General features: G+C 51.4%; 10 protein-coding genes across 10 annotated transcripts; 6 read left to right on the top strand and 4 right to left on the bottom strand.

Annotated features, from left to right (window-relative positions):
* Positions 1-4351: 4351 nt before the first annotated feature.
* Positions 4352-6080, top strand: CPAR01_12176 (uncharacterized protein; the record flags this gene model as incomplete). The annotated part of the gene is made up of 5 exons (XM_060496434.1): positions 4352-4534; positions 4591-4721; positions 4781-4897; positions 4948-5797; positions 5850-6080. Coding segments are annotated over 5 exons (1512 nt in total), but the record flags the coding sequence as incomplete, so codon positions are not given.
* A 149-nt stretch (positions 6081-6229) lies between these two features.
* CPAR01_12175 (uncharacterized protein) lies at positions 6230-7082 on the bottom strand (the record flags this gene model as incomplete). The annotated part of the gene is made up of 2 exons (XM_060496433.1): positions 6230-6744; positions 6797-7082. The coding sequence occupies 2 exons, from the start codon at positions 7080-7082 to the stop codon at positions 6230-6232; spliced, it is 801 nt and encodes a 266-aa protein (XP_060345218.1).
* Positions 7083-7681: 599 nt separating this feature from the next.
* On the bottom strand, positions 7682-8245 carry CPAR01_12174 (uncharacterized protein; the record flags this gene model as incomplete). The annotated part of the gene is made up of 1 exon (XM_060496432.1): positions 7682-8245. The coding sequence occupies one exon, from the start codon at positions 8243-8245 to the stop codon at positions 7682-7684; it is 564 nt and encodes a 187-aa protein (XP_060345217.1).
* A 1762-nt stretch (positions 8246-10007) lies between these two features.
* CPAR01_12173 (uncharacterized protein) lies at positions 10008-11616 on the top strand (the record flags this gene model as incomplete). Its single annotated transcript, XM_060496431.1, has 2 exons — positions 10008-10869; positions 10925-11616. The coding sequence occupies 2 exons, from the start codon at positions 10008-10010 to the stop codon at positions 11614-11616; spliced, it is 1554 nt and encodes a 517-aa protein (XP_060345216.1).
* A 605-nt stretch (positions 11617-12221) lies between these two features.
* CPAR01_12172 (uncharacterized protein) lies at positions 12222-12688 on the top strand (the record flags this gene model as incomplete). Its single annotated transcript, XM_060496430.1, has 2 exons — positions 12222-12385; positions 12424-12688. Coding segments are annotated over 2 exons (429 nt in total), but the record flags the coding sequence as incomplete, so codon positions are not given.
* A 345-nt stretch (positions 12689-13033) lies between these two features.
* On the top strand, positions 13034-13492 carry CPAR01_12171 (uncharacterized protein; the record flags this gene model as incomplete). Its single annotated transcript, XM_060496429.1, has 1 exon — positions 13034-13492. One exon carries the CDS (start codon positions 13034-13036, stop codon positions 13490-13492), a length of 459 nt encoding a protein of 152 aa, XP_060345214.1.
* A 975-nt stretch (positions 13493-14467) lies between these two features.
* CPAR01_12170 (uncharacterized protein) lies at positions 14468-14731 on the top strand (the record flags this gene model as incomplete). Its single annotated transcript, XM_060496428.1, has 2 exons — positions 14468-14588; positions 14646-14731. 2 exons carry the CDS (start codon positions 14468-14470, stop codon positions 14729-14731), a joined length of 207 nt encoding a protein of 68 aa, XP_060345213.1.
* Positions 14732-15450: 719 nt separating this feature from the next.
* On the bottom strand, positions 15451-17289 carry CPAR01_12169 (uncharacterized protein; the record flags this gene model as incomplete). Its single annotated transcript, XM_060496427.1, has 5 exons — positions 15451-16093; positions 16187-16657; positions 16738-16780; positions 16884-17072; positions 17163-17289. The coding sequence occupies 5 exons, from the start codon at positions 17287-17289 to the stop codon at positions 15451-15453; spliced, it is 1473 nt and encodes a 490-aa protein (XP_060345212.1).
* Positions 17290-18755: 1466 nt separating this feature from the next.
* On the bottom strand, positions 18756-18962 carry CPAR01_12168 (uncharacterized protein; the record flags this gene model as incomplete). The annotated part of the gene is made up of 1 exon (XM_060496426.1): positions 18756-18962. One exon carries the CDS (start codon positions 18960-18962, stop codon positions 18756-18758), a length of 207 nt encoding a protein of 68 aa, XP_060345211.1.
* A 244-nt stretch (positions 18963-19206) lies between these two features.
* Positions 19207-21630, top strand: CPAR01_12167 (uncharacterized protein; the record flags this gene model as incomplete). Its single annotated transcript, XM_060496425.1, has 2 exons — positions 19207-19801; positions 19862-21630. 2 exons carry the CDS (start codon positions 19207-19209, stop codon positions 21628-21630), a joined length of 2364 nt encoding a protein of 787 aa, XP_060345210.1.
* Positions 21631-22528: the final 898 nt, after the last annotated feature.

Raw genomic sequence — 22528 nt, 5'->3', positions numbered from 1 at the left:
GGCGATTGACGAGCAAAAGAGTCGACCTCGTAACGCAAGACAACCGAGTGACAATCACGGGAAGCAGGCGCCGGAAAATAATAAGACGATCACCTCACCCAACAGGCCGGGCCATCGTCTGTACTTATTCTTGGGAGCACCGACGCTAAGGACTGCCTTCCTGGGGGGTGGTTGACCAGGGAGACGTCCTTTGGCGATGGGGCAACTTTTGCCAGATGGGGACAGGATGTGTCAAGTTTTGATGCGACTCTGTGTAGGCCGTCCCGCAGAGTCGAACGAGATGGGTCCCATGGGCTAGGTTCTTGGGTCGTCCCTCGTGTCAATGTTATTGCTAGCTCCTTAGGCTCATCATTGACCTGTTTGAACCCAGTGAGGCCTCGTCTGGCTTGTTCCAGATGTTTTGCTTCTCCGACTGGGTGTACATGTGAGATTCTCAGTTGCTGAAAATCCGGGGTATGTCAGATCAGCACGGTGGGATCTGAGTACTGACCGACATGGTGCTTATGGTTCCCGGATCCAGACGTCGGCTCCAAATACGCGTTCTACTACCGCTTGCTCTTTGCCCGATGATCACCTCCCCTCAGGTTTGGCAAACGTTGGCATCAGTTGGCATTCGCCCGAAGGTTTCCGAACCCGAAGCATCTCCAACGCTCCAACCCCTTCAAAAATCCTCTGGGTGCTCAAGAGCTGGCGGGACAAACAGCGGAGTCCTCCGTCTTGTTTCCACCTTGACCCCCTGGTTCATGGAGTTCATACCCCGCCCACCCGCACATAGAGAAGTCTGGCACATCACACGATTTGGTCCACCCCCGCAGCGGGTTCGCAGTCGTAAAAAAATACCAAAGTAAAAAAGAATTACGGGAAAAGAAAAGGCCAAGGCGTGTAACGTCGGGGAAAAGTCCCGGAGCTAAAGCCAGAAGCGGAAGTTGGCCGAGTTGGTCTGGGACTCTGTGTGGATTCAAAGCAGAAATCTTTACCACTTCCCCACCGGCGGCGGTAAAGTGCCAGAGGGCAGAAGTGTTCGTGACTAAGGTGTTTTTCCCGTGGGGAATGTTTTGACTTCTCTGGGGATCCCGCTGGCCCAGACTCGAGTGAGGTTTGTGAGGGGAAAATCCCCCATCTTGTCAGCAATAGCACCGAGAAGAGGCCGTTGAGTCGACGACAACAACTGGTCGACGTGCAGATATACCGGCCACAATGAGAGAACTTTGATTGTCTTTCAGGTTTCAAATAGACCGCCCACATGGTCGCCACGTTAATTTGACGGTTCCCGGATGAGAAAACATCCCTCATACCGGATCTCATACCGGGATATTCGTCGAGGCCCCAAAGAAAAGTCAAATTGAGCCGCACCCTTGGCAGCGATGCCGGGACCGCGCTATTACTCAACTCGCCCACTCCTCAACGCTTCCAGACTTTGCTTTTATGGTTATTGAGCCCGGGCTCTTGTACGTTAGGAGTCATGCCATCCCCGGCGCCATGATGCTGCTTGACTAAGAAGTCCCACAGCAACGTTACCTAGCAGGCTAGTTCGCGTGTGCTCGACCTCTTTGCCCGCGGGGTTGGTTTCTGACTGGTCCCTGTAATCAAAAGCAGAATTTTCTGCAGGCGATCCTTTGCAAGTGAATTCGCTTCTGCAATGCGCTCTTTCAGTTGGATTTTCGTGTCGGCAGGGCCCGGCCGAGATGTTCGAAATGCCGTTGCCTTTGACCGATGAAGTTTGCGTCATTGAAACGCAAAAAATAAAAGCTCGGTGTTCTCTCCGTCGATGCCTGGGTAGTCGGCTTTTGTTGCCGACGCTAATTACGTGAGCTACATAGTTGTGATACTGGGCAAACGTCTGTTCATGATCCCCTGATGGCATCAAATTTTCTCATTGCAAAAGACCCGTCACCGCTTCACATTGGCATCGATGCATCGTGGTTCGCGCATTAGATCCCGGTATTGCTGGTGGAGAGCACGACAGGACCCGTTTTCCGCCTGCGGGCGAATTCGGAAGAGCAATAATGAACGCCCCACGATGTCGGTTAACGAGTCTTTTGGGAGATGTTCGAGACAAAATAGCGGAGTTGACGACCTGTTCCTGACTCGATGCATCGTGTTCTCGGCAATCTCTTACGGAAAGCGTAGATGCTACCGATGGTGCCAGCAAGCATTGCAATTTGCTAGGTGTAATCCCTCGGCCCTCTGAACTCATGCCAACTTTTGAGAGACTGCTTCACTTCAGATGTTCACATGCCTGCTCTCTGCCATCGCTATATCGCTGCTACGGGACCCCAGAAAATGGAAGGTCTTGCGCGTTATGTATTGTTCACCCTCCACGGCGTAGGGGAAAGTTCTATCGGAGGGTAGAGTGGTTTGGACGAAGGGGTGTAGATTCGATTAAAGTTCTCCTGCGCCGTATGCCACGATGTTGCGATTTTGGCACGTCGACCTTAGCAAAGAATACATGCGAAAATGATTGAATATTGTGGGTTTTGAACGACATAGGGGTGGGAAGATAACTCTACATAGTGTATAGATCGTACATTCCCAACTACCATTATTTATAAGACTGGAGCTGGTCAAACATCGTTCAGAAACCACATAGACGAATTGGAGACATGCAGTAGGAAATTTACGCTTTTCTCAAATCCCAACGTGAAATTAGAAAAGCGACCTCCGGCGATGGTTGATCCTACGGTTACGACAGAGTGGACGTGTAGATCGGCAGCCATCCGAAGTGCGTTTGACACGTGGAAGAACCGCAATGCTGGGTCGTCAGCCCCCCAAGGATGAGTATCCGTGACTCCTAGGACCCATCGACGGCAGTTGAGATGAAGGTGGTTCGAGACATTGCTCATGCAAGGTAACCTTCGAAGGCGGGTAGTCCCGCAGTGACAGACACGCAAGACTTGGCTCCAGACGCAACATGCAGCATAGACATGCATGAATTAAGAGCCCATGTGGAAGGGAGCGCGAGGCGTGTTCCCCCCGCAATATTCCCTCTGAGACTGGAGAGACGTCCGGAGAGGCCGGGGTAATTCTGGGGTTCTGGGGTTTTGTGGGGTTTGGTGTAATTGATTAGTTGACAACTTGACAACATTAAAGCATTACAGCCGACCGATGATGGCATTTGGCGAACATGAGTATTCTATGATATAGCCTTTCTTCTAGCTTTGTTTCTGCTCGGATTTCTCGTTCCAAAGTCACTGATAGTAGACGCCTTGGAGCGCCCCGCAACTTGGTGTGCTTTTCTCACAACTCGAGATGTCGAAAGACAGCCGCGACTAGCTGTAACATTTGAGTCTCATGACGTTTGATTGATGTCCTTCCGTGAAGCGTAGACTAAGATAGCGCGAAAGCAAATGCATTGAGAGGAGAAAATTGTAATGGGCGAACTGATACTCTTGACGATGGTAAAGTTGTCATCTCGATATGTCACTGACTGAATGATCCTGACTCTAGGCTCGGCTGTTGGTTCTGGCTACCGCAGTGCAATCAGCGGACAAGGTCAAGAATTGCACATTGTACTTTCCCAAATAGAGAAAACATCATGGGCTTTTTACTCATTGTAGGCAAATCCATGCGAATGGCGCCTTTTCCACCAATGTATTGGTGCCAGACCACCTCACAGGAGGCCATCTTGAGCCCTGACATATCCATCGTCAATGCGGACTATAGCTTAACTTAACTTGAGGAAAGGTATGAACTCTGATAATGGCGCGTACAAGGCCCCATTTTGAAGAGTCTGGAACCAAGGACTGAAACGGTCGCGACAATTCTCGACGGGGGCGAACCGAGGGGCGGCACGTGCCGTGGCACCTGCCATGTCTATTTTAGGGAGAGTTTGTTGGATGATTGAGTTTGGGCGGGAAGATTGCATTACTTTCATTGGATGGTTTAAACACAATAGTCAAACATGATGAACAAGAACAAATGGTCATGATGATCGTGAGATTTGTGAGATGAGAAATGAGAATGAACGACGATGAGTGAACAGAAGCTGGATGTGATGAGATAAGCAATTACTGCTTTTAGGTGATTAATATGGATAAGTGAATACGTTTATCCGAAACCAGGGGCTTACGTCATTTCGCTCGATATTTCTGTATCGGGGACGTGCCCCGCGCTAACCTGGAAGGAAAGAACCGTGCACGCAGCCCCTGCCCCACCATGGCGGGGAGCTGCTGCCGTTTTGTCACAGAAACTCGGCGGTCGGTGTTTTGGCACCCAAAAAAGATGAGACACGTCGTCGCAAACAAAATCTCGCGAGATAACCTGATAATCTCGCTGCTTTCCCCTCTCTTTCTCTGAGTCTGAGTCCCTCTGAATTGCATCTTTTTTCTGATCAACCTCTGCTGGACTCTCTCGATACCCAATCCCTTCTTCAGATCCAAGATGCCTGGTATGGTTCCCCGCCATTGGTGCCTCCAGACATCACCACAAACCTCGCACCAAGCTAATCACCATGCAATTGACAGCTCCCTACTCGACCGGCGACAAGACCTCCTTTGGCTGGGTCACTGCTCGCGAGCGCTGGCCCGTCATTATTGTGCGTATTTGGCATCCTTGTTGACAATTCACGTCTTGCTGACAGCCTCGTCACAGACCCAAGCCATCGACGACCTCTACCGATCCGTCACCCAGACCAAGGACGCCGAGAAGGAGGCCGAGGGCAAGAAGATCATCGAGGAGATTGCCAAGATCAAATACGAGGTTCAGCACGACCGGGCATTGACGTACGACTCTTCATCGACACCTCCAGTACCATTGTTGCTGACTATACTCTCCATACCAGACCGATCGAAGACGATGGATACCCCGACGTGAGCATCTACAACGAGGAGCTCAAGAAGCTCGGCTCTCCCACATGGCTGAACGTGCCGTGGCTTTACACCGAGTGCTACCTCTTCAGGTAAGCTACATATGGCAAACCACTCAGCAAACACGTGCTAACAGCAACAGACGCATCAGCACGCACTTTGCCCGGTCCACCCACTGGAAGAACTACGACGTCTTTGCCCGCCAAAAGATGAGCACATTCAGATCCTCCCGCCCCGCCGTGGTCGAGCTGGCGTCAAAGTACAAGGAGCTAGTTGAGCAGCTCCACCAGAACAAGGGCGCCGCCCAGGACGAGGCCGCCGAGAAGCTCCTCTTCACCGAAATGTGCGAAATCTGCCTCTGGGGTAACGCCACCGACCTGTCCCTCCTGACGAGCTTGACCTACGAAGATATCCAGAAATTGCAGGGCTCCGAGGCCCGCAAGGCGTCCGAGAAGAACATTGTCGTCAACGATCTCCCCGCCGTCTACGAGCTCCTAAAGAAGGCCAAGGCCGAGGGCAAGGCTGAGCGCCGCGTCGACATTGTGCTCGACAACGCCGGTTTCGAGCTCTACGTCGACCTCATCCTCGCCGGGTACCTTTTGTCTGCCGGCCTGGCCACCAACGTCGTCCTGCACCCCAAGTCCATCCCCTGGTTCGTATCCGACGTGCTCCCGGGTGACTTTGCCCAGCTCCTCAGCGCCATTGCCAGCCCTAAGCGCTTCTACGAGACACCCTCCGAAGAGGAGGAGCTCCAAGGCAAGACCCCCGAGCCTCTTTCGGCTGCGGACTCGGAAAGCCTGGCATTCCTCTTCCAGGAGTGGAGCCAGTTCCACGCCGAGGGACAGCTCATCCTCCGCCCCAACCGCTACTGGACGCACCCCGGCCCCTTTTGGCAATTGCCCGAGGAGGCCAAGGAGCTGTACGAGGACCTCAAGGCCAGCGAAGTTGTCATCTTCAAGGGTGATCTCAACTACCGCAAGCTGACTGGTGATGTGAGTTCCACGTTCTACTTAACAAAGTGTCTATGATGCTAATGACAACTAGGCCAACTGGGATGCTGCCACACCCTTCACGGAAGCCCTCAAGAACCTCGGCCCCGGATCCGGCCTCAACATCCTGGCCCTCCGCACGTGCAAGGCCGATGTCGTTGTCGGCCTCCAGCCTGGCGAGGACGAGAAGCTGCTCGCCACCGAAGGCGGCGGCGGCGATTCTGGCTCACGGAAGTGGGCTTGGAGCGGCAAGTGGGCCGTCGTGTCTTTCTCAGGCGGTAAATAAACCGTTTGATTGACTGCTACTTGCGTTCTCTTTCTTCTTTTGCGTATTTACTTTACTACCGCTATAGAGCCATGACCGATAGACTTTTGAGAGAAACCTTCCCTAGACGCGAACAGAGAGGCTGGCCTTTTTGCCTAGCCTCGTCTAATCTAGTTTTTTTGACCATTTAGTTCCTCGACCATTTCCAATAGCTTTGACTGCCTTCCACCGACTCCCATGGTACTTGTGTCTTCCCTTCTAAGGCTTATCCTACCTCTTCTGTCAGGCCGTCGGACCCAGCCTCCCGCCCCGGAGTCGTAGACCGGGACCTTGGGAGGTTTGGGCTGCGGCGTCTTTGATTTGGGTCGTCGCGGTCTCGATGGCGCGTCCGGGACTATACAGACGGAGCAACCTTTGCAGCGGAACCTTGGCGGTTTTATGTTCTCGGAGCGTTTGGCGGGCTCAGCCAACTGGGTTGGCTCAGTCAGTTGGGTCGGTGTAGTCAGTTGAGTTGGAGCAGTCAACTGAGTTGACAGAGTCTCGATAGTTGACTGAGACGGAACAGACAACGGAGACTGAAGGGTTGACTGAGATTGTTTGTCTGGCTCGCGCCCCATGGCTCGAAGCTCCGCCAGTTCCATTTCCTCGGGAGTTCTGTGCGGAATGTTCGCCAAGGAAGACTCCCCTATCGAAAAAAGTCAGCTCGCGTCCCCATACCCTCTCTACGAAGTACTCACAAGGAAGGCACTCAGCGCAGACGCCATGGTCACAATCTTGACCCTCGCACGTCATGGAGTCCTCGTTATCCATATCGCACACGTGGCAGATCCATCGCTTGTCCTGTTGCTCGTACTTGCACGCCATAGCAGAACAGACGTCCCGGACTGTCTTTTCGACAAGGGTGGGGTTTGCGCATTTCGTTGGGGTGATTCCGAAAGGGCAGTCATCAAAGGCGCGTTTGCAGACTGGCGTGAAGTCCTTCGTGTGACCGCACTCGTAGTGATATATCGTTTTGATGCACATTTTCGCGGTAGGTCTTATGGTCTAAGTGGGATGTTGTTGATGCGTTGTTCCTAATGGTTGACTCGGTTGAGAACAATGAACATAAAGATCGAGAGAGTAGATATAACAGCGAGTTGGGCAACGGAGATGACTCGATGCTCTTGACGAGACGGAAGGTTTGGTCCATGAACGGTCTGCGAAACCCTCTGTCGACACGGGACGGCAGGAAACCTTGGGAGACATGGCGGCTTCCTTGACACCACCTGGAGGGATGGCAGTCGACCTGGGTGTTTCCCTCTTGTCTCTGACAACTTGTTTGGTCTCGACTTCCTCCCGTCCTCACCGAGGGTCTGCGGGAAAGCATCACGGGCCTCGTCGAGCTCACCGAGCCTTCCTTCACCTTTTCCTCACGATAACCTCTGAGACTCACAGTAGTGAAAGGTATGTATGAATTATAACCTACTATTTCATAACAAGCAAACTATTACAAAGAAAATGTTCCATGCGGAAGAGCAGTTCTCCCAACAACGCCTATCCAGATGACAATTCAACAGTCTCTTCAACGATTAGGTATTCCATCTCTCTCTCCGTCCCTTTCTCTTTTCCACGTCCCCATGAAATCAAACGCAAAGCCCAGCACAATCGGCACCCCCCTGAAGCGGGTGACAGTCATCTCTTGGATCATCAACGCACCACTTGCCAGCGGGGCACTTGATGGCCGCGATGCCGCCGCACATGATGGGCACGACGCAAATGCCGGTCTGATCGCACGCCAGGCCGCAGCCCTTGCGGAAGGGGTCGTCAATGCACTCGAAGCTGGCGGGGCACGGGTTGGGCGTGGGTCGGAGGCCGCCGCACTCTTGGTAGATGTTTGTCTTTACGGGGGCGAGGGAGATTGTGCGGGTTCCGCCGGGGCGGGATGTCGTGGTTGTTGAGAGGGTTGCTGCGCCTGCGGAGGAGGAGGAGTTTGATGACGGTGGGGATGGCGGCGAGGAAGAGAGGGGAGATGCTGCGGAGGATGCTGGTGGTAAGGGGACTGCTGGGATGGCGGAGGAGGAGGATGGTTGTGGGACGAGGGTTGTTGGTTGGGATCCTGGTTGTGTGAGGAAGGGTGTTACGGCTGGTGCGTCTGCGGCGGCGAGGGCTGTTGTGCCGAGGATGGCGAGGAGGGTGTTGATGCGCATTGTGAGGCTGTTAGTGAGGGTTTGGGTGGTATCTTGTGTGGTGTCTTGGGTGAGGTTTGCGAGTATGGACGTCTGCTGTCTACAGTCTACGCGTGTACCGTGTGACGGGCTTAGAACTTGGGAGAACCAGAGGGTGAGCAGCCAGGAGGAAGAGAACATCTGACTTTGCAAAACGGCGGACCGTTGGTTGTTGATGTATGAAATTGACATGGCTGTCGTCTGGAATGCGGTCAGATGGGTTGTCTTGGTGCCTCATCTATCCCGAATTCCAGTCCGCGGTGGGACAACCACCACCGCCACGACAGCCTGCCACTTTTGGGGTTCGGGGACACACGGGAACACCAACAAGTGGGAATACGGGGTACAGTTGTCTCCACGAACATTCCCCCGCAAGGATGGGCTGAGCCTTTGAGGACTGGTTGAGTTAGCCTCGTGTCTCAGTTGCGCCTGTGCCCAAAGGGAGGATTGACATGACACTTCCAGTTTGGGAGCCATCACAACATTGACTGTGACAGATATGGGTTAGGAGAGTGACGCCGGATATAAATCTCGCGACACTTGATTGTGCTTCGCACGTATCGGACTGTGATAGATGTGGGATGCCGTGCGACGAGGTCTCTTGGGAAGATCGCTCCTCTTGCAGTGATGATGGCGGTTGTTTTCAGTGGAGGGTTACTCCTCACGAGGTGAATCGAGCTGCCAAGATTCATTCAGCTGGCCGGATGTATCGAGACCTCGGTACGATTCGCTGCGAAGGTTTGCCGATCTGTGCATCGCGGAATGGCACGGTAGTTGTGGCTGGCGAGGAGGCGGCGGCGTCTTCGGACGGGTTGTAAATGACCTTGGCCAGTCGAACAGCTAGCTGTGGAGGTGCTAGTAAGATGTGATGAGTCTGTCACGACCAGATATTCGAAGGATCTTGGATGGCCGGATAATAAGAAGGCTGGGAATAGTTGAGCTTGGCTCGTGTCACCTTTAATTCGTGAATTCCAGTCGATGGTCGGCCTGCCTCCGTCCGCCGATCGGCCCCGCTTCTCCGTGTCGGGTCCGTCCCATCTCCTACCGATCCGTGCCGACAGGAATGCAGTCGTGAGACGACACCACAGCTCATTTGAGAGAATTGATACTGACCTTGGATGTATTCGGGGGGAATTCAATACTCCTGGTCTTCTTGCTCTTCAACTAATGCCAGAGCGACCCATATGAGGACATGAAGGCTGACGACGTCGACTACCATGTTCCCGCGTCGCCGGTCGGACGTGTCCAATCTCTTGCCGACTTGGGCCGAAGATGCCAATATCAACCACAAAAGCCACATGATAATTGCTGTATATGTCGTTCCATTTGTTGCAAGTCCATAAACAATTAATGCACAGAAGTAAGTAGTGCCCTGCCGTTAAAAGGTGTTTGGGCAACCCTGTAGTCTTCGAACCCCGTAAATTCTTCTCTTCTGCCTATCCATAACAGTAACCTAGAAACTATAAACTCTAGCTTTTCGTCGTCCTTGATATACGATGGTTTCTAACTATCAAGGTTGACAAGGGCAGTATTTAAACTCGCATCTGACAAGCAGTAACTTGCTTAATCTCACACTTTCACACGTAAACTTGACGAAACAAGTCAAGACGTCAAATTCGACAACATATCCGTTTATTGTCTACGGCAGGTTCACTTCTCAAGGCATTTTCCTTTTCCGTATTTCATTCAGTCGATGTTTTCATTGCCTAACCGCTGAACCTTTAGTACCTTCTTGACATCCCAAATGACGGTGCCGATTCAGCCGGTTCTGACGCCGGGCTCCAAGTCTCATACCACTATACCGCCACATGTAGCGACTTGGGGTTCTCTACCATGGGAACTGCGGCAGATGATAATTCAAACTATTGCACGACAAACTTCTGGTTGGGGCGCCTGCGCTTCCGTTTGTAAGGAGTGGCAGGCCATACTAGAGAAGGAAAGCTTCCGCCAGCTGAAGTTACAAGTTTCCTGTTTAGATGATATAGAAGCTATGATTAGTGTAAAACAAGCACAGCTTGTTAGACAAATCTGGCTAAATATCGAGCTAAAGCCATATACATGTCGAAGTTGTCAGACCACTGAAAGTTATTCATGGGCTTGTGAAGATGGCCGCGTGGCTAGACGAGCAATTACGAAGCTTTTTTCGATCTTGTCTCAATGGCCAGTGGTAGAGGGAGCCGAGCTGACCCTGGAGTTGAGCATCCAGTCTCCTAGTGATAAGGAGCATTGCTTTAAGAACCTCTATTTTGGAGGTGTTGGCGAGGATGAGGATTTGAAATTCGACCGGCCTGGTCATCGGTTACCCCACCTCGACTCAAAGCATTCATTTCACGACTCTCAACATGGCTGGATGAATGGACGTCAGGTCGATGCCCCCAATGGAAATTCTTTTTCACGAATATTTCAGCCTCTCCATCTCACATTCAAGGAAGGCCTCCCTCAAGTCAAAGCGGTAACACGATTTGTACTTCGCCGACAATGTCGAAGATGGATTGAACCTCAAGTGATAGGGTTTCTATTCGATAAACTTCCTCGATTACAATCATTAATCTATGAGCCATGGCAAAGTTTGGATAAGATGGCACAAGATTTTATTTGGGATTCCGGTAAGATATAGTATTTGACTATATATATTATACCTACTAACGACTCACGCTACAGAATACCTAAAGCTTATCGAATCCCATTTACCAAAAGCACTGAAGAAAGTATCAGTGTTTGAAGAGACTAATGAAGAATACATTACCTCGTTTCGACCTATCTCACCAATCACTGCACCTGATATAATCCGGATCACATCACCGACGGTCAGTGCTGCTTTTGCCAAGAGGAGTCTTAGTCTCGAGCAGCTCTCCGTTACGTTTTTGATTGAAGCTTCGGACTTCTTCCGGTCACGTCAACAAGACTGGGTTTGGAGCCACATGAGATTCCTAACTCTTACATCAAGGATACTTACCCAAACAGAGAATCTCAAGATAGAGAATCTCTTAAGAAATGCTGCTACAACTGCACTTTCAATTCCACACCTACATACAATGGTAATATGGAATGGTCGGAAGGGTGAAGCTTTCAAGTTCTTCTACCACGCAAAGTCTAGTTATACTTGTATTGGCTGGCAAGGAACATGGGATTGGAAGCTGGAACCTAGCGTGATACGCAATTGGCAGAGGGTTGCCGATCAAAATACTAGGCATGACCTCAAAATCATTCCAGAGCCTCTCATTACTACAAGCATCGACTCTCATGCTCATGCCATCGAGCTCCTGGACTTGCCCTCGGAGGTTGTTCATCCAGTATCTTTATTACAGATGCAAAGAGAAGCTGAATCGAGTTGGTATAAGACCCAGACATAGCTAGGCTGAATACTAGGTGATATCTCTCATGAGTTAATGAAGTGATTTGACGTTCAACTTTAATGTACTGATTAGGGCGCCTTTCTAAATTCAGTATCTTCTGCTTTCGTATTGGGCCGAAAGGGAACTCTTCAATCCCACTTCCACCCTGCTCACCCTGCTCACCCTCACCCCAGTTGTGAAGTCTGCGGGTTAAAGCAGCCACTTGAAGGTGAGCGACAGGTGATACGATCGCCATTCAAAAATCAAGTGAGACGCCACTACAGCCATGTAGGGGCCGTCCGACGACGCAGGCCGCTGCTTTTCCGTCCATATCGCATCCATTCGGTTTGCTTGCCCGGGCCGAGAGGTGCACACCACCCAGGCCGAAGACTCTGCGATATCTCGAGCATCTTTGCTCGAACATTCCTAGATTTTGGGACCTAGGCTTAGTCCTTTATTCTGCCTCTCAGCCACTGTCATAATCATTCAGGCAATTGTGGACTTGGTCTGGCGAAAGAGGCCACCGCGACGCCGTGTCGGATCCGTCTGATCCCCTACCCATTCGGGCCGAGAAACATCCCACGAACGAGTCCGACTGCTATCTCCGAGAACATGAATCCAGTATTAAAGTGTTTCAGACAGTCGTTGATATCTTATTGTTGCTTTCTACTTTCCAATCGTGCAGTTGGGGGCTCAAAGTCCGACGACACGGACGACTCCCGTCATTCCCCGCCGCCGCGACTCACTTCCGCAGCGGCCGAATTGCATGCGACGGACGCACAGATTCGTACGTCCTTGACCATAAGGTAAGTTACACATTAGCAGGACCCTCAGCAGTCATCGAAGTGAGCTCCGAGACGGAGATCAAGTTACCTCCCGGTCCTCTGTCACCGGCTATGAATACCTGCGCGCTGTGGAGTCGTCGGTGGTTCAGATCGCCGTCAAGTGTGATCTCGATGATGCTCTCACTCTGACCAAGGCTGAAAAGCCACGCCCCATATCCTCCGGACGGTGTCAGCGAGAGACATCTGTTGACACACGTTCTCACTCACCACCGTCCAAAGTCATCTGGTGTCCCTACGTCCTCTAAAGACTCCAACAATCTCAGAGTCTTTCCAGAGGCAGATCAGAGTAGGTGGCCCAAGACGGAAGGAGGTTGGTGGAAAGGCGCTAGCTTTGCCGCTTCATCCGAAGACGTGTGTTGGTCGTTGGCTGTTGGTTGTTGGCTGATGGGAAGCGACCGACTTTTCGTATCGGGCCCATCTTCCGACCTTGCCGTACAACGATGCGCCATTTCCTATTTAAGATAGTCGGCATACAGCCTGACAATATGCAAGAATATCACGTATTCTCTGATATCGTCCAAGCCCCGACACCCAAAACCTCCCGGAAAACCCCATATCAACCGAGTATGCTCTGCGCACCTCTCATAACCATGATCTTCAGCCCCTTCCGACCATGCGAGGGCACTCCAACCTTCCAAGACGAATACCGCGGCACCTACATCCCAAACTTCATCGAAACCTGGCACGGCCCGCAGATCGTGGCGCCGGATACCCCCTACGTCGCGGCGGCGGGCAAGAACAGCTTGCACTTCATCGACACCCGGTTCGAAGCCAGCGTCGCGGAGCACATAAAAACGCAAATCGAGTGGGCGACTGTGATGGCAGGGCCGGAGGAGGTCATCGCTATTGACGAGATGGAAGCGACGGCGGAAGTGAGGAATAGCTTGACGGGGGAGACGGTGTTTGTGTTTGATCCGGTGTATGCGAGGGTGCTTTTCGCGAGGGGTATTAACAGGAGGAATCCGGAGATTAAGCTGCCTGAGCTTGACTTTGCTGGGGACTGGTTGGTGAATTATGATAGTGGTCTGACGAAGATGGAGGATGTCTGATTATCGTTGCTGACTGCTGATCTAAGAGAGAGGGAGGACTGAATGTTTACTTCCAGGTCTGGCATTTCTTGTCGTTTGAATCCGTTTCACCAACTCAGTGATGATGATGATGATGATGATGATAAGGTAGTTGGACATTGCGTATGGACGCTGCTTGGGATACGGTTGAGGACTGACTCCACGCTAGGCATCACTTCTAGTTTTTCAAAGAGAACCACACTGATTCCCACTCATATCAGAACTGTAAATGGTTCAGACCTAGAAATCGATGTTGCCATCGTACCTAGCTATGAATCCATTTGGGTTCTAAGAACAGGCTATCTCGCCCTCCAAGGAACTTTGGACGTAGTCTCTCTTGGCGAAAGGTTTGAGTTGGACCTTTTGTACAGCTGAAGTCGAAGGATTGATCTTTTGTCTAGCTCGCAGTGGTAGAGTGGATAGCAACTAGGGATTTATGGTTGGCCGCCAAGACCGCCCACATGACACGCAGCTAGGCGGCAAAGTTCTCGTCCACAATAGACTCTGTTGATTGGGCGGCTTGAACATGAAATACCGGGGTAGTGATCTTATCTGATGATCAGTTGCGATGCGTGGGCATCGCGAGGCTGAAGGAGTGGGTCGGAAATATCATGAGATTGAATACAGTAGAGATTTGCAGAACTATGGGATGACTGTGTCTCTTGCGCCAAGAGACCGGCAATTTGGGAGCACTATTGAGCGTGCCAAGAGATATGCGTATTCCTTTGACTTGGAGGTGAGGAATTTTCGCCAGACCTTGGACTCGTGGACTGATTGTGATGTGACTGATCTTTTCGCTAGGCTTCGAATAATCGATGTGATGAATCGATGGGCAGAGCAAGTATAAGTATGAGGTTCAGTTCCGCTACAATCCGTCATTCTAACAACACCAGACTCAACGCACTCATCTCTCTTTTCACAACTAAGAACTCCCCAAGTATCGAGTCACCACCAACAATGCTCTTCACCAAGTCTCTCCTCTTCGTCACGGCCATGGTGGCCCCGTCGGTCATCGCTGCCTGCACGGGAGCACCGTTCCAGGGAACCTGCAATAACTGCGTTGTCGAGTGCCACGATAGTGAGTCTTTTTCTTAAAGACACACTTGAGACATGCGAGTTTCTAACGAAAGTGAAGCCTACAACGGGCCCGGGAGACAGGAGTCTCTGCAACGGGCCAGCTGCCAGTTTGCCTGCCTCGCGTTCTGTGACGACTGCGACTGAGTGATGGGCAACGATGTCTGCAGGATTCTATGTAGATGCTGGGTATCATGATTGAGAAGTTAACCAATGCCAAACATAATATGGGGCGACAGAGGCAGGAGTAAAATGTAGTCGGAACATGTATGGTATTGGGTTCGGTGTGAACAGGTCAGGGCGTAGAATCTAGCTCAAAGGCTCAAGTAAAGACTTAAACTGCATTCACTATCTCACCTTTTCCTAAGTGTAGTGTCTCACGGTTGTATTCCTACCTGTGATTAGGTGTATAAACCTAGTAGAGGGAGAACTTGTCAACGAAACTGAGGTTCCATCAACCCTCGAGCCAGAGTCCCGAGACTTGGAAGGCATACTCAATTTTAGCACCACAGCGTTTCTAGAGAGTTGCCGCAACGTATAATCCATCCCATATCTCTCCTCGTACCACCACTATCTGGGTGACTCTTTGTCTCAAGCCAGCTTGATGGTCCACCAGACTACGTTAGACATTGTATGGTTCATTAAACACCTTGCGCGCTCCGTGACTGGAAGGAATCTACAATGAGGGACAGGCGGTCATAAAGCGGGAGAAATGAATTGCTTTGCTACTGATGTTCAGCCATCAGAGCCTTGCCTGGTATCTGCGTGATATTGTCCCCATCCCAACGCCCGTAACTCCATCGCACTGCCTACAAAGCTTGAAGAAAATTGACCGCCCTCCGCCCCTCCAACTCTGCAGCCAGCTCCTATTTGTATGGTGTCTGACGAAGAGCCTTGACCCGTGCCTCAGGCTGCCCGTATACTGAAAACTTGGACTGTAGACTCGGACTGGAACTAGCGCTATGTGTCCGCGGATTGGGGGCGCCGACCCCCTGGCTCCGAAATTGTCCAGCATGGTTGATGTGAGCCTTAGGCGGGAGCACGCCCCTCGGCGTGCCGAGACTCGCTCCAGGGCTTGCATGGTATCCGTACGGTAGCCTAGGACTAACGTTGCCACCAGACGGAAATTGGGGGCTGTAGGTGCCGCTTTGCAGGAACTTTGGGCTCATATCGGCGAGGGAGAACTCGTCTACTTGCTGCGGGCGCCGAGCTGGTGGATGGGGCGGGGACGCGGCGGCCGAGTCTCTCAAAGAGAGGGACAGGTTCCGTTTCTGCCTATTCCGCCTCGAGAATCCCTTTGGCATAAAGGTGTCGTGAATCTTGCATTGAAACGTCTTGGTCGTCCCGAAGACGAGAAAGGCGACCAGGCTTGGTGTCACGCCGGCAACGTATCCCCTGATACTGGAACGTGCTCGTCTCACGCTGAGGTCGGGCTCCAAGTTGTCGGCGGTGTCGATGGTGTGGCTTGCCGCGGCGATGCGCGGTATCACGTTTGTGTACTCAAACACACTGAATATTCATGTCCAACTGTTAGCATTCATCCCAGCGTGAGGTTATAACATTCGTGTGCGCAGCCTTCCGGTCGGACGTGGTGTGACTGACCAGAGCACTGCGAAGGCGATCGACAGTCGGATCACCAACCAACTGTCATATGTGTTATTGGTGCCAGCACCGCTGTACGCTCGACTTCTTCCACCGCGGCTTGAGGCACTGCCCAGCCAGACGGACCGTGCCTTGACGCTGCCACCGCCGTTATTGCTGCTCGGTAGCGAAGAGTTCATGTCCGGGTTCCCGTAGAGCACGTTCCAACTTGTGAGGTTCCGCCGCGAGTGGACGTATTTCAAAAGGATCATGAGCAACAGTACAGCGCTTCCAAAAAGGCTCAGGACGAATTGTGTATTGGCAACAAACATATACACCAGGAACGACTTCTGGGCCGGCGGAGAGTGCATCAGGCCGACGGTGATACTGGTGAGAATGATGGGCAAGACTCTTCCGACAATGGAAATGGTGTGTGTTGTCCTCGGCGTTGTCGCGAACCATCCGTAGACACTAGCGGCCAGGGATAAGGCACTTTCTTCGTGTTAGAAACGCAATACCTCTTGTTGTTGTTTGGGGAGGGGGGGAGAGTTTCTCTTTGGCATCTGGCTTACAAGAAAAAGACAAATGTTGATGCAATGGTGAATCCAAAGATGCCTGTTGTTCCGGTCAATCAAGTCAGCGGCGCCAGTCACCAAGGCCGATAGGTCGCTCTTGGGCTATCTTAAGGAAACCCCCGACAAAAAGAGCATACACGTACGAACGTAGCTGAGGACGAGCTTGATGCCCTGGGAGCCCTTGTGGTATTGCACCTCCGCATTATCGGCGTTTTGTCTCGCATAGTAGAATTGTTCTGTCAAGATGTCTCGCCAGTAGGCGTAGTCGTAGAACTGCTGGCAAATACTCGTCGTCGTGATAATGAGAGTAGCGTAGGAGATGCAGGCAATATCTAAGAAGAATGTGTAAGATGATTTGCGACTGGCCGCCTGGTAATCCTGGAAGAGAATTCACTGGAGAGAGAAGATGGTCCGCAACTTACAACTTGTCCGGTCATTGTGCGTCCAAAGCAGCCATCCCAGTAGGATATTAGAGAAGAAGCAGATGAAGGAGTAGCATATCACCGCGACAGCTTCGGCATCGACAGCGGCCGGGAGTTGAAATACCATCACGACGGTCACTTGCGCCGCGACGTCATCCGTACATGGCGATTCCGCAAGAAACCAAAGCGCAAAGGACCGAGCTTCTTCGGTCTTTTGAGATTTCGTTCAGCTCAGACGAGGGGACACCACGTTTTTGATGCGCACCCAGCCGTCTCCCCGTCTCGCAATTCCGTGCACCCCCCCCCCCCCTCGCCGGAAGCTGCAGATGCAGTGCAGGGAATCTCAGCCCCGTGTGGGGAGGCTCTGTTGATGGTTTCTTTTCCAGTTCGCCATCTGATGCGGATATCTACACAGAATATGCTGTCGTATTGCGTGGGAAGATGACTCGCTCCCGACGAGGGGTCTCCTTTAGGACGCGTTCTCCATCTCCTCGAAACGAACCCCTGGTCAAAGCCTATCGCGTGGACCGACTGAGGAAGCACAAGGTTGCGCTGCTAGCCGGATAGGTAAACCGAGGTGGTGACACTGACTCGTCCGTCTACCAACGCTGCAACCATGCCTGAGAATTTTGCATATTAAAATAGCGTCTGTTATAGTGCCGAGTGAGCATGATATAATTGACAGCACGTGTTTTCTGGGTATCACTGGCATGTCTGAACCTGGTTGAAGTACCATGTCGTTGCATTCAAAGTCGCAACTTGAGACTACCGGATCGAACTCTCCATGCCCCATGGGATGACGAGACGATCAGACGCGACATTCCGATTCTGGATTCCTTCCTGCCGCGGGCGAATTCGAGACTATCGCACCTTCACAATAGGAGTCGCAAGTTGCAACACGCATCAAAGTCTTCTCATGCACTCTGTCAGGTCAAGGCCACGCGGGCGGTCGTAGGTCTCAAGGTTCAACAAGCTCGCGAATGGGTACATGTGGAGCGCGAAGTGGGTAACAGATCCAAAAGAATTGTGGATGATCGGTCTGGGACCTTCGTCCAACAGTCGGCGGCGGGCAACAGGCCCGGAGTCAAGAAAGTTCCGACCTGCTCACTCACAATTCCACCGACCGCACGTGGTTGGTTGCTGCTTCTTGAGAGTAGCATGATGGAGTATGTCCGACGTCAAGCCTTTGATGGGCTCCGTAAGACTTTGTTTTTACCTCTCTATTACTTACTTTGTCACCTATGGTTATCTTTTCTTGCTCATGAGCGGAACATGCGCCCATTGTGGCTGGCCCTTGTTCGCCCCTCGCGGTGTCCATGTTGAAGCTACCTACATACCATATCCTTAGCGATATCGACGAGGACTCATCATTGATACATAAATAAAGGCAGAGCATCTCGATGTCCTTTCCGAGGGTAAAATTTACTGATGACTGCTTAGTGTTATGTTTCCTTTTATGAGGTATTTTTTGATAGCAAACGTGACCACACCTGGATGTAGGGAAATTACAATTTTGATTGCTTCGCGCTGAACGAGCCTTGGACGAAGCGCTTGACCCTTCGCTGGGTGGTTATCGTCAGTTGCACTGTCAATTTAGATCGTCGTGCTGGAATAAGCTTCCTCGAGAACCTCAGTCAGAAAGGATGTGGTACACAAGAACCAGGTCAAATTGACTCTTGACTGCGCGCTTGTGTCATGAATCGCTAGTCGTCTGTGAAAGGTGGCTGTTGCTGATTCGCCTGAGTCCTTCCAGCTGAACTTGAGGCCCATGAAGCGACCGACATTATCAGTGATCGCCATCTCAGCTTTTCTATTTTGCGCTCAGCCACCGCCATTCCAGGGGTGAAGCGCGCGCCTGATGTCTTGGCGCTATGTCCCGCGAAGTTCTGTCCTACGACATGTATAGAAAGCTTCTAGCACTCGGCTGCCACTATCGGATGCTCTATGTCGGCCGTACATATCAATAGAAGTGTTTCTCACACAATCTTCAGCACATCAGCCCCGTCCTATTCCTTCACTCACCTGGACACAACATCGATTGAAAATGGGATTAACACTGCAAGTCGACACTAATGATGACAATGTCAGCCGCGAGGAAAACGATTGGCTGCAATATCAACAACAAGCCGATTCTGACAGTGACTCGGACGATTCTTTCTTTAATAGGAAATCAGATAACCCATTCATCCGAGCCGGCACTGTCGCCGTTAACTTGGCGAAGAAATGCGACACGTTCTTTGCCAAGATAGGGGTGCGAAAAGCTGAAATACACCGTGACCCCAAGACTGGGAATTGCATGACCTGTGGAGGTATGGACGAGGGGTTCTTCTCTCTTGTCACGGATATCGAAAAGAGGGCCGCAGCTGGGTGTCCGTCTTGCAGCATCATCTGCGCTGGTGTACGAGCATGTCTACCAAGGCACATTGCCACTAGCTCAAGAGTCTCTGTGATGGAGACCTGGAACTCAGGATGTGCTGGACGCCAGTTCATCCGAACGAAAAGAAGATCAGCGACGATGACAGGGGCCTACGGTGTCATCGTTGCCAGGAGCGACCATTTGGATCTTAGCAAGATCTTTGTCCCCTGGACGCAGTTACGAGAGCAAGTTCTTGCCGAACTTAACTTCTTCGGTACTCAAGGTGAGCCAGTCTTCCAGAGTAGAAAGTCTCCCTAGATCCTCTCTAATTCCGACGCAATAGAGGAACCCGCATCGTGGGACTCCATCGGCCTCGCTTACCACATCTCCGGAGACACATCTTCCAATGCAGCTTTTCGATGGTTTCAAGCTCGCCTGCAGCACTGTATTCCAGAGCACTCACTATGCAGGACAACAGATAATGGCAGGCGAATGCCAACCCGCGTTCTGGACCTAGGGCCTTTCGACGATCACGTCGAGGGTTCGCAAGAGACAACTGATTACGACATTCGACTTCACGAGACCCAAGGGATTTGCGATAGATATGTCTGCTTAAGCTACTGTTGGGGAGGCACCATAGATATCCGTTTGACCAAAGATCGATATCATTCCTACATGCACCGGATCACTTGGTCATCTTTGCCCGAAGGGTATCGCGACGCTGTCAGACTGACTCGCAAGCTGGGAATCCGCTACATCTGGATTGACTCGCTTTGTATCATCCAGGACGACAAGGACGATTGGAGGGCAGAGGCAGCTCATATGGCATCAGTCTTTCAAGGCGCCCACGTCACGATTTCGGGAACGAAATCCTCAAACCCTCACCAGAGCTACTTCGCCCATAGCGATAGCAAGTACGAAGCAAAGAGAGTAGAGCATCGGGATGACAAGGGAAAGATATGGCACGCAAACGTGCGACACACCGTTCCGCACTTCTTCTCATCCGACGCATCTGGTGAACCAAACTACAGCCCAGGTAACTTCCCTTTGCTGAACCGTGGCTGGGTATTCCAGGAGCGTCTACTGTCTCCCCGAATCCTACACCTTGGAGATGTAGAGATGGCTTGGGAGTGTAACGAGGTCTGCGCCTGCGAGTGTATGGGAGAGACCACGATATACGACACCGAACCAAGATGGGCGCATACCAAGGGTGCTCACGTACGAAACTTGTCATCTGCAACTCAGGCCAAGGAGCTGTACCCAGATTGGCGCAGTACGGTGCAGAATTACAAAAGAACGAGGCTCACTTATCAGGATGACATCCTCCCAGCCATTGCAGGCGTGGTAAAAAATATGCAGAGGTATAGAAAAGGCAGGTACCTGGCCGGGGTCTGGGAAGACAGCTTGCTTGACGATCTCGCCTGGCAGGCTACCCAAAGTGTTCTCCCTCGACCGGACGCTTGGACAGCTCCGACGTGGTCATGGGCATCTGTGACATCAAGAATCCACTATTCCAACCTACGTACGACATTGGCATCCAAGTTCATGGAAAAGGCGAATGCGAAAATGCAAAGAACAGTGGTCATTGAAGCTTCAACGGAGTCTGCGGGAGCAGATCCAACAATGGAGATTATCTCGGGCCACATAATTTTATTCGGGCCAATGATCACAGCACGCCTTGAGTATGATGAAGAAGGGGAAATCGATGCTCCTATACCGACCTATTTCGCTCTACACGGCAGCACGTTATTGGAAATAGCCCCTGACTACAATTTCTGGGCGCCGGGCAAACATTATGTGCCGCTTGGCGGCACCATTTATCTTTTGCACTTGTGCAGAGAGCCCGAACTTCGGAACAAGAACGGCATAGGCACTAAGAAAATGCCGACCAAAGTTTTTTCCCTCGTGCTTCGAAAGGTGGATGACGATGGAAACACTTTCACCGTCAGCAGTCCCAGCAAGAAAGGAAACCCTAAGGGCGATCATTCTTCAGTACATTCAGACCACGGGACGTATGAAAGAATTGGGATACTGATACTGTCCTGCGATGACGATAGGACAGAGGATTATGTAGTCGAAAATGGTAGAGATAGCGTGGTGAAGTTGATTTGACCGAATACTTTTCTTTTTTGTCAAAAGAACTTAGATTATTTATATTTGACCATTAGGTCAAGCTTTCTTATGTTATAGGAGAAAATTTTCATCAACTTTTGCTGGAGCATGTGATAATAAGCTCACTCGTCAATCGGCCTTGCATCGAATGGGTTCGGTACCGACGCATTGCAACTATGATACAATGACCTGAAAGCTAGACCAGACCCGTCAGGTACTATAATTGATACTGACAGCAAGATTGCTCAAAGTGATGCTCGCATGGAGACTCGCGCCCGTCATACTGATACCGGCTTCAGATTGACAACGGCGTTGTTCTCTTCTGTGGCAACGCTCTCGATTCGAAGTCATAGGCAGGCCGGAAGCCGTCTCTTCTATTCGGGAAGGTAAGGTAGATCTCCATTCTTCCTCGAATTCGCTAAAAGCGGAGCGAAAGGCTCTTGGTACAACAACATGTAAGCTCTAGGGCAAGAGATCTCATGATAAGCCTCTTGGACGGAAGAATTCGGAACAAGCCAAACTGGAGGCGTTCACAAGGTTCAAGCCCCTTGCTAGCAGACTCTTGGCCGATGCCAATTGACTTGGCGGGCTTGCAGAACCAAAAGAACATTTGTGTTATCAAAACCTCTCAGCCTAACTCAGCTAGCGCGGAAGCGAATGACAATACATTAGCAGTTGCGTGAAGTTGATCAAGAACTCTGGCTATCAAACATCGAGATTTCGATACCAACAAGAGATCTATCGTGAAAAACCGAACGTAAAGGTGCAGCCAGTCAAGTCCAGCAACCTGGGGAGGCTGCAAACTGCCTGTCCGAACATACACTTCTGTCGAAAATTGAGACAGGACAAGAAACAACCCAGTCCCTTTCCATATTTCAACACAAAATTATCATCCCAT

This window comes from Colletotrichum paranaense (assembly GCF_030867605.1).
Source record: "Colletotrichum paranaense strain IMI 384185 chromosome Unknown Scaffold_10.1, whole genome shotgun sequence".
Taxonomy (NCBI): domain Eukaryota; kingdom Fungi; phylum Ascomycota; class Sordariomycetes; order Glomerellales; family Glomerellaceae; genus Colletotrichum; species Colletotrichum paranaense.
Note: the sequence above shows the minus strand (reverse complement) of the source record. Positions and strands in the feature narration are given on the sequence as shown.